Below are 16,781 nucleotides of genomic sequence, written 5' to 3'. Positions count from 1 at the left end.
CATCACTCCCGGTCAGCTACTGAGGCCTGTCGTCCACCAGCAGCAGCCAGCCCACATCAGCTCCCACGCCACAGCACATATAGCTAGGCCAGCTCCTGCTCCCATTTGCTGCCTCTAGGGACCAGTAACCCTCCTCCTCTCCTCCTCCCATCCTTACCCACCTCTCTATCAGACTCCACAGGACTACTCCCCAGACACCAGCCGGACCTACTCTGCTCCTAAACGGTTCTGCTTGTGCCAAAGTGCTGCTCACGTCCAGTTTAATGCAAAAGCTGCTTAAATTCACTGTATTTTCATTATTTACTGTAAGCCACTTTAAGGAGTCATTACACTTTAGTCCCTCTCTGGGCGTGATGCCAAGGATTGAGAAACGGACCTGTGCACCGTACGCAGCGGCTCGACAAAAATAGCTTGACCTCTAAAAAGTCATATCTTAAATGACGTGTCTGGATGAAGGGATAAAATATGTTTGATTTCAGAGAGGGCATATCAATATCTCACCAGCGGGTCATGTGTTTCAGGCACGAGAGAGGTGTCACTCCTGCCATCTACCTGGCTGCCTTCGGGTAATTCATTCACCTCTATGGTTTCAAAAAATCTAAGAGAGTAAAAGGAGATTTAATAGTCTGTGGAGGTCACACTTCATAAGAATGACTGAGAGTGCCTCCTAGCTGAGGTAGAGACCCATGAAGCAATGAGCCTTTATTTCTACCTCAAACGCTTTCTACCGCCTTCTGACCTGGCTCTGCAGCACTGGCCGCCCTGACATGCATCAAAACTAGCCAGGCTTTTTTCCCCCCTTCTCCTTCTTTTTTCCCTCCTCACACTCGCATTTGCTATTTCAACTTTTCCCTCTCCAGGTGAGGCATCAGGGTTTGTTCCTGTCTTGATGTGTCAGTGTTTAAAGATTTGCACAACTCTCTCGCCTCCCACTGAAATAACTGAGATAAATGCAGCACCACATTAGGGATGTTGCCAACGGCTGCATGTTTAACAAGGCAACAGCTCAATAAAAAAAGAAAATAAAACTATGCTACTGTAAATGAGATGATTCCCTCATGATGTGCGAAAATACTGGAATTGACTGATATTTTCTGGCTTAAGAAACAAAGTAAAAAAAGTTATACTGAACCCTAAAAGGAGGCTCAATAAAACAAAACATGCCAGCTGGGTTGACCTAGCCTTTAATGAGAGATAGTGAGAAGCTGCTAACAGCCAGTACCCCATTTGAGAGATGAAACTTCGGAGAGGAGGAGGGCAAGCAGCAAAGCATTGAAAGGGCCCCCAGGAGAATAGACACACATGAGATCCTTAAAGGCAATATGCCAAAGCTTCTTCCTCGGCTTTTAATTGCGAGGGAGGTTTGGCATATTCTGTAACCCTTCCACAGCCTATTACAGGTGATGACCAGCACCTGCACGCTTAAAAAAAAAAAAAAAAAAACCTGAGGAGGATCTGGAAAGCAGCGATGAATTCCTCAGAGGGCAGTTAGTTAAGAACGTTTCACTCTCGCCAAGAGCAACAATCAGTTTATGCATCTAGTTCAGCAGGGGATGAATTTGTAAAGTTTGCATCTACAAAAAAGCACCCAAGCAACAAACAGTTCACAGAGATAATTTATATGACACAGCTTGGTGAGTGTGCAGGTCATTTTGGGGACAGTTGAAGGTTGACTTTGGATGTTTTTCAGGGAAATTCATGCAGAGATTGCTGGAGAAATATATGGAGTGTGTTACTTTGGAAGGCAACTTGAGGTGTTGCTCTGTCAAATCACTTTTCCGCCCAAGGATAACTGGCTTTACCCTGAGAGAAGCCATATTTCATGGCTATAATACGGCCTGAGTTATTGAAAGCCACTGATGACTTCAAAACCACGAAGGGAGCTTAGAAAACAGTCGAAACTGCTCCGAAAATGATTTAATAAAGTTATGTGTTTAAGGAATCTGGAAAAATGGGGGGAAGGGCCTCTGAGTCCAAAATCCTTGCGGACTTTTCCTTATGTTTCTTAACAGGATGAATGTGAGCTTGGTTACTTTTTAATAGGAATTTCTTAATTAATCCAAATGCAGAATGGAATATCAAACCCATGGAGGGTTTGTCACTCCACCAGAGCAGCAGGTCAACACAAGCCTCTGCTGGGATCTTTGAAACAAGAGATATAAAGCTGCTGTGAGCAGGCTAACATCAAAAATAATGGATTGTGACTTCATTCAATTGAAGCCTGGACTGAGCTCAAAATCCACCAATTAAAGTGTTTTGTAATAAAATATGCAGATTGAATGGTTAAAATGGATGCACTTCAAAGGCTTTTGTTGGGGGCCAGTCAGATCCCAGAAGAGTCACCTCAATAGGTTTGAATGTCATGGGAATTGTCATTAATATGGTCCTTAGATGTCGCACTTGCTGGTAATCATGTTTTCTATGGCTGCTAAAGGCAAAGTTTGACCAAATAAAGTGATATCACTGCAGGTTTTAATTATCCATTTAGTCCAAACAACAAACACTTTTTAAAGGGTAAGTTTGGTATTTTTCAACCTGGACCCTATTTCCCCATGTTTTTGTGTCTCAATGATTAATAGGAACAACAATTTTTGAAACCGGTCCAGTATTGAGCCAGAGTGCTGCAACCGGCAGTGGCAAAACAGGCTGCAATGTAACCACTTGAAACACATTCACATCGTCACATTTTTATCCACTAAAAGTGCTTGTTTTTGTTACTGACATGCTCAGGTAATTATTCTAAGCGTGTGAAAACTTATGGCATGGATCCCTACAGAGACAGACCCCGAATTGCAAATGCCAATTCCACTGGACCGTATCTAAATAAACGGTAATTTTACTGTGCATACAGTCAGCATTTTGTCACCTCTAACTGGATGAATTAAGGGTTTATTTCTACTAAACTAGAGCTGGCAATTGCTGGAACAGTGAAAATATGAATCAAGATGTTTTTTCAGAGTTATATTTTGGTTTTGTCGAGTTTGAATGAAGTGTGTTTTACAGTGACAAAATTAATACACATTTAAAGTCTGGTGCATTTTGCGGTAGAGATTTCAGAGCTGTTTCTAGTTAGACAGAAAAGGATCTTACCCTTTAACAAAAATGTCTATCTCTGTAGGGATCCTATGTTGTCATACACTTAAAATAATAAACATGTCAGTGACATTTAAGTGACAACAGTTTTGCAGCTACCATCTCTGTGACTTAGACATAAAAACATGGTAAAATAGGGTCCAGGTTGTGAAACTTTGAACTTACCCTTTAATAAGGTATACTTTGGAAAGGCATTAAAAGCTGTAACTCATCGTGTAATCATAGTTAATAATCAATTATTGTTATTTAATCCATCTGAAGCAAATCATTTATAACAACATCATGTGGGCCACCTCACCAATTAACAGTTTGACCACCTACCAAAATCCATTTATAAAAGACACCTTACAAAGTATGCCTCATTATATATAAGTGGACCCTTAATGTCCATGATTTACCCCTGACAGTGTGGGATACTGGATACATTTTATGCATTTGTAGCATATGTTTTGCTGTATTCATGACTAGTGTCTGTTTCTCAAATTGCCCATCAGGAACATTAAAGGTATACCTCACCTACAAATAAAGCCCTCTGACTTTGTTATGACACTGTTATGACACACAATAAAGTCTAACTTATTCTAAAAAAAACTCGATAGCTAACCCCTTTGTTCAGCTAAATCTTACAAACAGACATTTTTAGTATTGGCCTGCATCATGTTCTAACACGAGACCCAGGATTCCAAGTTAAGAACATTGCAAAGATGCAAACAATGAGTGGACACTACAGCTGCCATACATGCCTTCATTTTCTCACATCTTGATTACTGCAATGCTCTTTTTCCTTGCTTTCATTCAGCTTTTTCCAAAAAAAAAAAAAAATCAGGCCTGAACCTACATGAACCCACATACTTTCTGTCCAAGCTTGACCCAAGCCCAAACCATGGCGGCAGTTTTGGGCCAGAGTCCAATTAAAAACTGAATTTCCCCAGTAATTTAATATAAAAACATTTATTACAAGCTAAAGTCAGCTAAAGTGCATTTGTAAATAGCCACACCATGTGCCAAAATGCACTCTGGCACAAACTGGACTGTTCGTAAATTGTGTCACTGTTGGAATATACCGTCCAGTTCAGAGCACCACACCCTCTGTCGTACTCTGGATATGGAGCAGCAGAGCGCCAAGCGAAGTGAAAGTGTAACTTAACCGTTCATTCATATGGAAACAGAATGCTCTAACACCAGGAAATTGGCAAGAACCCTGAACCGATTCACGCCCAGGGGAATATTGAGAAATTACGGCCCAACCAATTGGGTTTGGGCAGAGAATCAAAGCTCTAATCACATTACAGCTGTTTTAGCTACTTTACACTGGCTTTCTGTTCGTTTTAGGATTGATTTTAAAACTTCACTGCTCATTTTAAGCATTGCATGATCAGGCACAGAACTGCATTGCTGAACTGGTAACCTTGTCTGAGATTCTCTGGCAGTGGCCTCTTAGCCATAGACGAAGCTAAAGACAAGCAGAGTTCAGCTACTTTCTGTTTAGGCCTGAAAAAAAATGGAAGGGTGCGCCAGATAAGATTTGTTTTGCTGAGTCTGGGTCCTCTTGCTGTAAATAACTTTTCAATCACTCTGATCTTATTAACTTCAGCCTTCTGTGATGACATCCATTTAATCCACTCATTTCTAACCATTGTTTTGAGCCCGTCTTGTTGGGGTTGGCTAATATTACACAGTGGTACCCAAATATTCAAAATGATCCAGTAGTTGACTAAAACAAGGACATACCAGTGCTGGGCTGTCAGTGCTCATCTCGATCTTCCCCTCGAAGGGTCCCCATGTTGTCCCCACGGGGAGCTGCTGTCGGCTGTGGATCCGACGCTCGCCATCTTTAAGGAACGCATCCAGCTCCCCTAAAAACACACCAGAAGCAGTCAGCTATAGTGCTCTATATAGCACACAAGTTCCACATCAAATCACAGTGACGTTCATTCATTGTCCTTTCCCTGCAAACCTACATGTGCGATCACTTTATTGCCTCAAAGCCCAGCAGTAAACAGTGAAGGTTAAAGCCAAGCTTTTTCAAAATGGATAAGCAAATCAAGTGAGCATCCATCTGATGGTGTTCCTCAGACACATGGCGCGCTAACCTTACTTGAAAGGTGTCTTGTGTTGAGATAATCTCTGTGAGACAGTGCAGGCTCGCTGGCTGGCGAGAGCAGCTCGTGGCAGGCCTATTTCTGTTGCTCCAGGAAGACTAGGCCCTTGTTAGTGCTGTGCAGAGCTCCAGTTAATTAACAGTGAAACCGGATAGCACTGTTAGAACTACCGGTGCTCACCTCCCTGTCACCCCCCGCTATCTTATCTCTTAGATTCAGTGTACTTTTTTGGGATGGTGATTAATCAAATAGTTATGATAAACCCCATGGCAGGCTGTGACATAGTTTACCAGAGAGGATGTTTCCCTGTGTGTGTGTGTGTGTTTGTGTGTGTGTGTGTCACAAAGGGAAAATTCTCCACTGTACATTTCTGACTGGTTGCCTTGACAACTCTGAGAACCCTGTTAGAGGAAGTTTGATGATTCAGACATCTGTAGCTACAAGTTCTGGTTTTCTAAACTTTCTGGACACAAGAAACAAAGGACATCTTTTTAGGACCAAGACTTTTATCAGGCTTTCATCATGTATGAGCATTTGATCCATGGACTGACCTTTCGGAGGTCAGAGATCAGGGTCACTACAGAATATCATCATTAGCTGTGGTTACATGGACAATTTTTCTTCAATCTGACTGAAATCATTCTGGTTACAGATTCCAACTGAACTGTTTACATGGACTCTAAATAAAGTGATTTGATAAGCTGTATGTTTACATGCCCCAAAACGTTTAATCAGAATATATCTTTTTTTGATTTGTGCAAATTGTTTCTGCTTGCTGTGTCTAATCTGTGTAAATATAGCCTAACAAAAGAAGAAGAAGAAGAAGAAGAGGGTTTTCTTTCTAACCGTACTGAGAAAATTCAATTTATTTAATACATACAGTATAGAAGAAGTTGTTCTGTCTAATTTAGTATTAAGAAACATTGAGTGTAACCCTGGTTATTTTCTGTAGCTTCAAATCAAATTGTCCCCTAAATACCTTATATGCAAACTATCAGTAGACATTACAGTTTATCATTTAGCATTTCGGCTGTCATCATCTTGTTTTTTTGGAGCCAGAACTGACCATATTTGGTCACTGGAGCTATGGAGTCGCAAGAGGTGGCAGCGACTCATAGACTGCGGTGAGGCCTCCAAATAGCCTATCACTCAAGTGGCCTGGCACATAAATATGCGTAACTTCAAGCCTTGATAGGATGTAAATGAGTGAGTTAAAAAACTTCACCCCCCACAGGTTTCACAAATGTTGAAATTAGCTATAGAGACCAAAAACGTTTTTTTGTACCAGGCTGTAAATATGTTTATCCCAGCTGTTTATTTGTGCATTTTAGCATGGGCGTATATGGGGCTTGAGAATGTTTAGGAGCCAGCCTCAAGTGGCCATTCAGTGAACTGCAGTTTTTGGCACTTCGGCTTTGGCTTCATTTTACAGCCTTGGAGGTTGCTTGGTAGCAATGCATGATTGTTATGTCCAGTGGCTCTACATTTCAGCCTGGAACAATGGCATTACATATGACTACAGTCTTAAAATCAAAGAGCACTCATAAGAATGTAGCACTAGAAGAGTGGAAAATATTTTTTGAAGTTAAAAACAACTCTCTTTCAAAATCAGCAGCGAGAGGCTTGTGGAAACAACTGTTATGGCATGTCAAGGGCTGCGCATGCACCCCTTTTGTCAAACTAATGTTACTTCCATGTGGGGCAAACAAGCGCAGAACAGAGAACGTGGTTTTAAGGCACTAATAATTTACAACTGAACAAATGATCAATGGTTTACACTGCCCCTCTCAACCTGATTGAAATTCCTTCTGATTAAGTTGAATCTGACCAGTGTCTTGGATCTACTGTTCTGGGATCCTTCAACTGAAGCCAGTCTACCAACTTTATATTATCTAGCCAGGCTAATAATCCTAATGTATTATTAAACTCTACATGAGTTGTTAACATTGTGTCTTTGAACCTATTTGTTCACACATGTGGTTAATAAGTATTCAGGGCATTGGGTTCATGCTAAATGGGCTGAAGTGATCACTGAACTTTCTGATGTGTATGTGGTATAATGACCTATTCAGCCCTGTTCTACTGTGTAAATATCAGCCGTGTATCTGCAGCACGCCATTGTGTCGGTCTGTTCTGCCGGTATGGAAATGTGCGCTTATGTGCTCCTTTGCATGCATAAACATGATCAAAACATCAAGCTGGTGTTAATACCCACCACAAAGAACACCTTGCTGATCATATACTCATCAGTGGTGGTCACTCTGTTAACAGTGAAAAGTTAAATGTCACCCACAATAAAAATTCACTTGTTTGAGCAAATCTTTGTCAAAGGTAGATAAATAAGATAGATAATTGGTCTATGCAACACTGTCTAAACATTTATGTATGTTTTAGAAAAAATGCAGGCACAGTTTTGGAATAGGCCCAAAAATGAGATAATCTGGACAGCGTTATCTTATTCTTTCTTTCACTCCGTCTCCCCTCCCGTGTTCCTGCTGTTGCATGCTGTCTTCCTGGTGCTGCAGTGGAAGGTGGGTAAGCTCATTACAGAGAAATAATTAAACATTGGTGCACAGCTGGTCGTCATCACTGAGAGCAACAGCCACCGCTTGATGCATTCTGTTTGTCCTCAGATAAGACCCACGGCCTTTAACCGCTTGGATGCAAGTTCCTGTTTAGCCCCGCTTGACAAACAGCTCAAGCCATCCCCAGCCAACGATTCTGATTCCTTTCCTTTCCCCTTTCTTTCTGTTTTGGGTGGGATGCTCGGAGTGAAATGGGGGTAATGGGTAGTGTAGGTGCAAGAAGGGTGGGGGGTGGGGGGGTACGATTCAATTTGTGCAGTTTGTGGTCCACCATGTTTAGGTGCCAGTTGTGTGCATCTCACACCAAATGTTGCCTGAGGACCTTGGCTCACAGATGGCTTGTCACATCTGTTGCAGATACTGGTGGAAGATCTCCACAAAAACACCCGTGGATGAATAATGAGTTCCCTTCATGCAATGTCTGTATGTTCTCTATGAGCGTTTACAGGTTTAGTTATATTGCAAAAAATATACTGACAGATGTGTTCTGTTATCAGCAGGGCTACTGACAATTTTCATAATTGCGGCTGCAAAAACTCTTGATGTCATGGTGATAATTCAATTTCTTTCAAGCCCCCAAAATCCCAACTCTGTTACAAATACATTTTTGTACTAATACAGAAGTCACAGTGTTGAAACCGTCAAACTGCAAATGACAGACTGAACCGAGAGGAAAGCTCATAATGGGCTATTAGGAGATTTAACAAACCCAGCGCCTGTGTTCTCTCTTCAACGTTCCTCATCATCCAATTCTCAAATGCCACACACTTGGCAAAACAGGGCTCGTGATGTGGCTCAAGAGCTGTACCCCCTCCTCCGAATCCCAACCAACCCCTCTCCACCACCTTCACCCTCCACACCCCCCCAACGCCACCTACCCCCAACGCCCCACCCCTCCTTCGATAAGATCATCATCTGTCGCTAGAGTCTAGGGTCTGTTCCTGCACTCCACAGATACTTGGCAGACCAATGAATGTCCCTTTGTGTGGAGAGATCCTCCTCAGATAGCACCCAAGATGCTCCACGCTGGCATCTGTTTGTTTTTTTTTGTTTTTTTATGTGTGTATGTGTGTCCTGTCTTTCTTTTCTGTTATGGTGTAAAGGAATAAGGGAACCTCATCTCTCCCTTCAATGGCATAAGACTGAATACTAATGAGTTTCTTAGTGGCAGGATGCCAGCCTGGTATGATTTAAAGAATAAATGGGTATGGACAAGTGACAGACAGAGACCCTCAAAGAGGTGAACTATCGCTTTCTACTTTTAAATAATATTAATGTTAACACTTCTCAACATAGCCTTAACATGAAAAATTCTCCTTTTATTTCACACTAAGCTTGGTATTCACTACATGTACATCCTGTGTATGACTTTACCATGTAAATAAAAAGACAACTTCTGTATAGATGATTCTTGTGGATAATTTGGTACACATTTCCCTAGAAGTTTGGTATCATTGGTATCTTTGGAAACACTGGGATCGCCCCTGGATTTAAAACAAAGTTCTGTAGATTTAAACCAATATAAAGCATATAAGCTTAAGTTCATATCAAGCCTGTTTTGTGAGTGACACATTATTAAAGATTAAAGGAAACTACTCTTTTAAAGAAGTAGTATCTAGGATTTAGTGGATTCTAGCAGGATTGGAGATTACAACCAGCTGAAACTCTTCCCATGTGCCAAGCTCGAATTCCCTATTAGGTTTTTACCGGGAGCCGAATTATTCGCAGAAGTCTCTTCCTCTCCAAAACAAACAGACGTGAGGTGATTTAAACCAGTAAAAACACTGAATAAAGATGTTTCATGTTATTCTACAATATGGTAACCTATAGCTCAAAATTGATACAGCCATACATGATTAAACTCACATTTCCCAGGCCATTGTGGAAAAACAGACTGCTAACTTTACTCGCTTGTTAATACATTTCAGCTGCCAACTAGCTGCATATGCCAATAGAGCAGACCAGCACATACAGGTGACCTACTTCAAAAAACATCAAGGCCACGCCCCTTTCAGGGGATAGAAAATCAAAGATCCTGTAGATGTCAATTCAATTTAACGTGCTTGGATTACAATTTTGAAACGTTTGTTTTATGACATGTCTAATGATTGTTTTGTGAAGTTGTCTGAACTTGAGCACATGCAAAAACCTGAATAAAAACAAAAAGTTGACCGCTGGTGATGACAGTCTGATGCTGCCGGACTGTATGACTGTACTGCAGTAGTCTAGCACTCAAGCTAATGTTAGCTAGCAGTTACCAGCATCATTAAGGGATTTACCACACTGACAGTGAATATTCATGTATCTTATGTGTCCCAGAGCTTAGAGTGAAAGCCTGTTAATTTGTTAATGTTAATTTCCCCCAAAAGGGGGCGTGGCCTTGGCGATAACATGTTGCTAGTGTTGTTTTACGTGTATCACCTGATGCTAGTGGAGTTTCAACAGTCATGCAATACAGCACTACGTTCTGAATTAGTAATACAAGCAATGCATTTCAAGTAATGTTAGACATGAGTTATCTAGAGCCAGAGTTTGGTTTGGTCGTTCTGGGCTACTGTAGAAACATGGCAGTGAACATGGTGAACCCTGGGGATGAGGACCCGCTCCCTACGTAGACATAAACAGCTTATTCTAAGGTAATGACAACACATTTTTTCTTATTTTCAGGAGATTAGACAGTAAAGAAAACACTTAGTATATTATATTCCATATCTGTAAATATAGCCCTCTAAATCCTACACACTGGACCTTTAATGGAAATGCTACAATGTCCACACAGGTCTGATTTAAGGCTGCAACTTAAGTATTCTTCCCCTTAATTCTTTGAAATGCAATGATAGATTCACATTTCACCACGAATGGTTCTATTAATGCACATGAAGTGTAAGCCTGAATTTTCTTAATATAATTTCTGGCCCGGAGTAAGGTCTCTGCTAATGGTCAGAGATGACAAATGACATCATCAACTTGCTACTGCAGATTAACATTTGTTAAAGCAATGGATCTGTTCGAGCTATTTTCAACATGAATTTTACTTCTCTAACTAGTTCAAAGAACCAACTTCAAGGAAAAGTAATTGCCCACGGCACTAAAAAAACACCCTGATTGCTGCCCGAGCTCATGGTTTACTTCACCTTTCTCCAGTTATCTTGAGCCTATTAACAGTGAGGGCGGATGTTATGGGGAAACAAAGAACGACAACAGCAGAGACGAGTGGGCAAAAATGCTTCAGCTTCACACGGCAGATGATCCCTCTTGATATCAAGCAGTACTTTTGAATCAAAGCAAATAAATGTCTGCTGTACAAAGTTCAATAACCTGTGCGTGGCAATTCACAGATGTCTTACTGAATCCCAGTCATCTCCACTGACAGGCCGCGTTATGGAGCCAGCAAATGGGCTATAAATTAATATACCATGAGAGAGGCATATGGGGTGAAATGGAATGTACTGTATCGGTTCAACAAAAGGTGCCACATCTTTAAAGCAGATATGTGATATGAAATTTTACAGCTGAAGGAGAAATGTCAGAGAGCTTTGATAAGAGAGCGATGAACTTTCTTCCGCCCCTACCCAAACCGCTATTATCAGGTCCTAGTGAGCAAAATGCATCATTTATAACCCACAGCCCACACTATTATCTCTGAGAAAGGCGCTTGTTTTAAAACAGTGGAGGACCCCCACCACCAGCAACGCCACCTCATCTCCTCCTCACCCACCTCTGTCCCCCCTCCTACCCGCCCTAACCTGCTGAGATGTGGCTGCTTCTGGCCCTGAACAGCGGGGAGAAAGTTGACCGTTTACTGGAGAGCAAGTTTCCAGGCAACCACATGAGTCTGGCCACATGAAGAAGAGGGGGGAGGAGGAGGAGGAGGGAAGGGTGATTTGGTAGCGGGATTCACCCCTTCAGGTCCAGCTTGTTTTCAGGCTGTGGAGGGCTTTGGGGGGAAAGAGTTAAACAAGCCAAAGGGATTAGGGCATTTTAGCTGTGACACTCCACACAGGCTGAGCAGGGGGTTGGGGGGGGGGGGTGGGTCCCTTGGTTAGAGGACTCCCACGCTGTTGTTGTAGAAGGACCGACAATGCTTGCAAAGTGTTGTTTTCAAAGACTACCAGCCCTGTCTCCTAGAAATTATGTTTATACACAACTAATTTGAAACAGCATAAGTTTGAGGGAAACATAATACTGAGTGAATTACGCTTTCTATTAACATAATGACAAAATGTTGCCGCTTAAGGCACCTGGCAAGTCGCAAAAATGTTGATAATGAATGTGTATGCAAAATATTCACTGACAACGTATTTCATTTGTTTTCCGCTATCCAGTTATAGTGACCTCAGTATTATTTTCCACTGTTATCTTTTCATAACATAACATTTAACTGTGGTCACAATCTACCTTAACCAAAGTGTTTTTTTTCACAGTCCTAACCACCTCCTTATGATTCTGTAGTGTTTAAGAAATGTTGTCTCTGAACATAATTCAGACAACGATTACGATGTCACCACAAAGTAATTACAAAAAATATTCAGTAGCCTAATATACAAGTTTCATTTCTAGAAGACAAGGTTGCAGCTACGAATACAGGTGATTCAGCCTCATTGCCAAAACACTGATATTGAGCACTACTGACAAATCAGTGCTAATGTTGAAAACATTTGTGGTTTCTAGAATATCTCTGCATGGTAACAAAAAAAAAGCAAAAGCCACAGTTAGACAAATAGACTGGAAAATAAAGATGGACGGCTTGACAGCTCCCCAAAAGTGAAGCCAAAACATCTCAATCGCCCCCTGGTAGCTGGCTGCAGTTTAGGTCACAAACCCCGCCCCCTTCTTGTTAGCAGATTGCACATCTCCAAACTACACAGATCGAGGTACATGTCAAACAAATTTTTCTAAAAGACTGTTTTTATCTAACTTAATTTATGCTATCAAAAGGGGGTTTGCGGGGTCATGAATGACAGTTGTGTGTCAATCGTTTTGCTTGCAATCAATGCCACTGCTTGCGATTTGTCAAATGGGTGTATGGAAGGGAACTTGATCTAGCGGAGATCACACACTGCTCTGACTTCAAATGACGTCACCAGTGTGACATGACAGTGCCCATTTCCAGGATATTTTGGCTTACATTGGGAGGAAATGGAGATGCACTGTTCATTTTCACTGTCATTGGTTAGACATTTTGGGAATTGCCCTTATTCTCTTTCTGATGGTTAGATGGGAAAAGTGATACCATTCTCAAATCTGTCCCCCATACTTCTAGCTACAGCTAGCAGCTGGATAGCTTAGCCTAGCATAACAACTGTAAACAGGAGAAAACAGCAAGCAATGCCCTGCCAATGAAGTACAAAAATGAAAATCTGTCTTTTTAGAGTGTGTTATGAAGCCACCTGCTTCTTGTCTCTGAGTAGCCTAGTACTCGCCTAAATTCTCCGCTCACACCTACCTGATAGATTGGCACATAACCCTCCCAAAAATGATAAATTGTTATTTTTACACTCAAGTTTTTGGGCAGATAAAAATACAACATGTTACTAAGTGAGCTTTAAAGATGTTAATAGGTGGATTTTGTTACACTGGACAGAGCCATGCTAACTGTTTACCCCTGTTTCCAGTCTTTGTGCTAAGCTAACCCAACTGGCTGCTGGCTGTAGCCTTATATTTCACGAGCAGATAAGAGAGTGGTATCAATCTTCTCATCTAACTCTCTGCCAGAGAGCAAACACTACTCCTTTAATGAAAAGGCAAACCTTATTTGCAGGTCGGCGACAGGGCTGTGACAAGTCAAATGCGCTACATGCCCATCCACCCTGACCTCAGCACACTTACTTTCCACCTCGCTACATAATCAGCACACTACTTCCTGCATTGGCATTGTAAATTGGCAATGGACTGGTCCAAGATGGAGATCATTTCTAGGGAAACTGTATTCAGTGTTTATGGGGATCCAAAGACAACCCAGGATCTTGCAATGCCCATGACCCTCTTTGAATTTGAACTGCAGTAATTCACTGAGAAACTTCAGCTGCACACGCACACTAACTCACACACAAGAACTTGGTCCTGCAGTACATTACCAACACTGACACTGTTGTTTGGTGTCATTGAACAATTGAAATATACCAGCAGTGAAGCACTCCGTTTCATCAAAAGCCTGGCGAAGTTAGCAGCAGGCTTGCTGACAACAATCTCAGAGACATCCATCTTTAGAGAAGCACTGCAATTTCTATTGATAGCATGTAAAGGGAGACAGCGAAACCTAAAGAATGACTGTCCTCACACTGAGATATCAGCGTATCGCCGACAACATCTAGAGGACACACACCACTCCTGCGGAATCTGATTATTTTAAATGCTTTTCTTAAAATTTCAAAACCATCAAAAGGACGTTACTCCACCTGAGTGTGTCAGGATGAATGAATAATTGATGGTATGTGCATCAGGAATGCATGTATTTGAGACGGATGGATAACAAGACTAAGACTTTAGCTGCAAAAGGAAGTTGCTATTTTGTCTGCTCAGTCTTGCCATAAATAAAGTGTGTTAAATGCAGCATGACATGAAATAGTTATATTTGGAAGGAACTATAGGTAGAGGTTGGTATGAATAATCTGTATATGACTGTGCTGTGAAATATCTAAACAAACAACTTTTTAGCAAAGAACACAAGTAAACATTGCTACCTCCAAGACTTGATATTCTGCAGTTAATTCAGGAAGAGACTATTTTTAAAGTGCTCCTGAATCTCCTCCCAAGTCAATTACCAGGCTGCAACTTCCCCTGGGTAACGGGGAATTCTGTTTTTTCCTGGGTGACCTAGTTGTCTTTTGTGAGTAGGTTTTAGCCGGAGCAGTTTGACAGTCAACAGATAAGATGGATTAAGCTTTTTTTTTTTTTTCATCCAGTTTTGATGTGAACAGCGTAAAAGCGGGTTAAATCATTGAGTTTCAGGAGTATTTTTAAATGCCTGGAGATAGCGCGATAAAGGAGCTAAACCTAAGACTTGGGCCGGGAAGGTCAAGGTCGAGGCTTTGGAGAGCAGCTACCCGGCGACGCGGGCCAGCTCTCGTCTCTCTCACAGCGAGCCGAGCGCCGCAGCCGAGCCCACCTCTCATCACTCCCAGAAAAGAGATACGAAAGGAGTGAAACAAAATCCAGCGAGAGCTCGACGGGCGGCATCAAAGAGCAGCGCACCCTTGCCTTGTGTGGGTGCCTGTGTGTGTGTAAGTAGGCATGTGTGTGCCAAGAGGGGGGGGGTTGTTTAGTTCCTGCTTGCATTTGCGTGCATGCATGAATGAGATGGGGGTGTGTGTGTGCCTGCCTGTGTGTGTGTGTGTATGTGTGTGTGTACGCGCACTGTAAAATATCATTCCTCCATGAGCAACTAGCTCCATAATTATGTTTTGATTATTTGCGAGTACTAAAATAAAACAGCAATTAATCTGTTGATGTAAGACAGAAAATAGAAGTACGACGTACATATTAAACAACCCAGTTTACAGAGCGATGCAACATTAAAACAAAATCACATTTTGAGAATATAATTTGTACAACACCCCCCACCGCCACCAACACCACCTCCGCCACCTCCCCTTCCCGCCTCCCCCAAACCTGATCTGTGGCGTGCTTAACATGCGCATAGGAGCTGACAGCCGTACAATCACGTGACGCGGCTCAGCCAATCCTGAATTCATTTGAATTTTTTAAGCCGCACGGTGATGAAGCCACTTGAGCATAAGAAAAGGTGAAGAGGCGAATGAAATAACAAACAAATACACCAGGTCAAACACCGCGTGTGACATGTTTGTTTATCACATGTCACATCTGGCCAACACTGAGAGGTTTTCGGTTCGAAACATTTCTGAGGGGACATATTTAGACACATTTTGTGGACGTCTATTCCCCCACTGCTCCTCATGTCGGTGACAGGGGAGAGTAATCCTATACACAGGCTGCTATTGTGAAATGAGAAACTAGCCTCCTTCACTGCCAGAGACCAGATGCACCTCTCCCTCTCTCTCTCTCTCTCTGTCCTAATCTGTAAACGACTTAAAGGAGCCTTATCTCCGGGCTCTTCTGCTTCATTTCATGCTTGATTTACTTTAATTTGTCTGATAGGGCACAAGGATTTGGAAATGGCCCATCTTTCGGTGGAAAATGTTCTGATTTTTCTCCGGCATTGTTATGTGGAGGTTTTTGACTTTTCTCTCCCCCTCTCTCACTCCTCCTCCTCTTTCCTCCATCTCCATCTCTTTCCCACTCTCCCTCTTCCTCACTCTCTCCCTCCCTCTCTCTTTCTTTCTCCATCACCTCTCTTTTTCTTCTTTGGGGAGGGGGGAAGGGGAAGGGGGGGATGTTGCTCCAGTGCAACAGTCTGTTTGAGTGCATTTAGATTCGAGCTAACACAGCAGAAACAAGTTTTCCATGAGGTGTGATTTTGTGATGGGCGACGGCGACACTGGAGTCGTGTTTGCCTTTCAGATCCACATTGGGGCGCAGAGCAGCCGAGTGCTTCAAACCACAAAGATCTTATGTTTAAGTTAAGAGACGACTGGCCCTCCAGTTTAGCAAGTGGGTGAGCGGCTGGTGCTGATAAAGTTGCACCACAATGAGGGACAGGGACAAGGCGACATGTCTACAGATGCCTTGAGTTCTTTTTTCCTGCTGGCGGAACTCAAGTACTTGCATGGCTGTCTGGCTGCTCCCGTCACCAAGACATTTTCCCCCCACTTCTATTTAGTGACTGAATGACAGTAGAGGCACTGAGCTATGATTAGAGAAGCCCATATCTTACCAGATCCTGAATAATCTCCATCCCCTCCCACCAATGAGCAAGGCACAGAGGCGGCACAAAAAGCAAGAGAAAAAGAGACAAGGAAAATGGGCAGAGCTGTCCTCTGTGTACAGAGATGTCATATAGTTCCACTGGCCTCCTCTGCATGCTCAGTGTGGCCACTGAGAGGCAAAGGAAAAATCTAAATTTACTCAACTGAAGTCAGTC

The 16,781-nt window shown here is 42.3% G+C and overlaps 1 protein-coding gene across 2 annotated transcripts in view; it reads right to left on the bottom strand.

Moving 5' to 3' along the window:
• Window positions 1-16,781, bottom strand: part of zfpm2a (zinc finger protein, FOG family member 2a) — a 137,410-nt gene that overhangs the window by 67,149 nt on the left and 53,480 nt on the right. For both annotated transcript variants that reach the window (XM_033640726.2, XM_078171975.1), the window contains exon 4: window positions 4,825-4,949. In XM_033640726.2, coding sequence (XP_033496617.1) covers window positions 4,825-4,949 — 125 coding nt within the window. The remainder of the gene's footprint in view (window positions 1-4,824; window positions 4,950-16,781) is intronic.

The sequence above is a fragment of the Epinephelus lanceolatus genome, chromosome 10 (assembly GCF_041903045.1).
Source record: "Epinephelus lanceolatus isolate andai-2023 chromosome 10, ASM4190304v1, whole genome shotgun sequence".
NCBI classification, from domain to species: Eukaryota; Metazoa; Chordata; class Actinopteri; order Perciformes; family Serranidae; genus Epinephelus; species Epinephelus lanceolatus.
The sequence above is the reverse complement of the archived record's forward strand: the minus strand, read 5'-3'. Positions and strand labels throughout refer to the sequence as shown.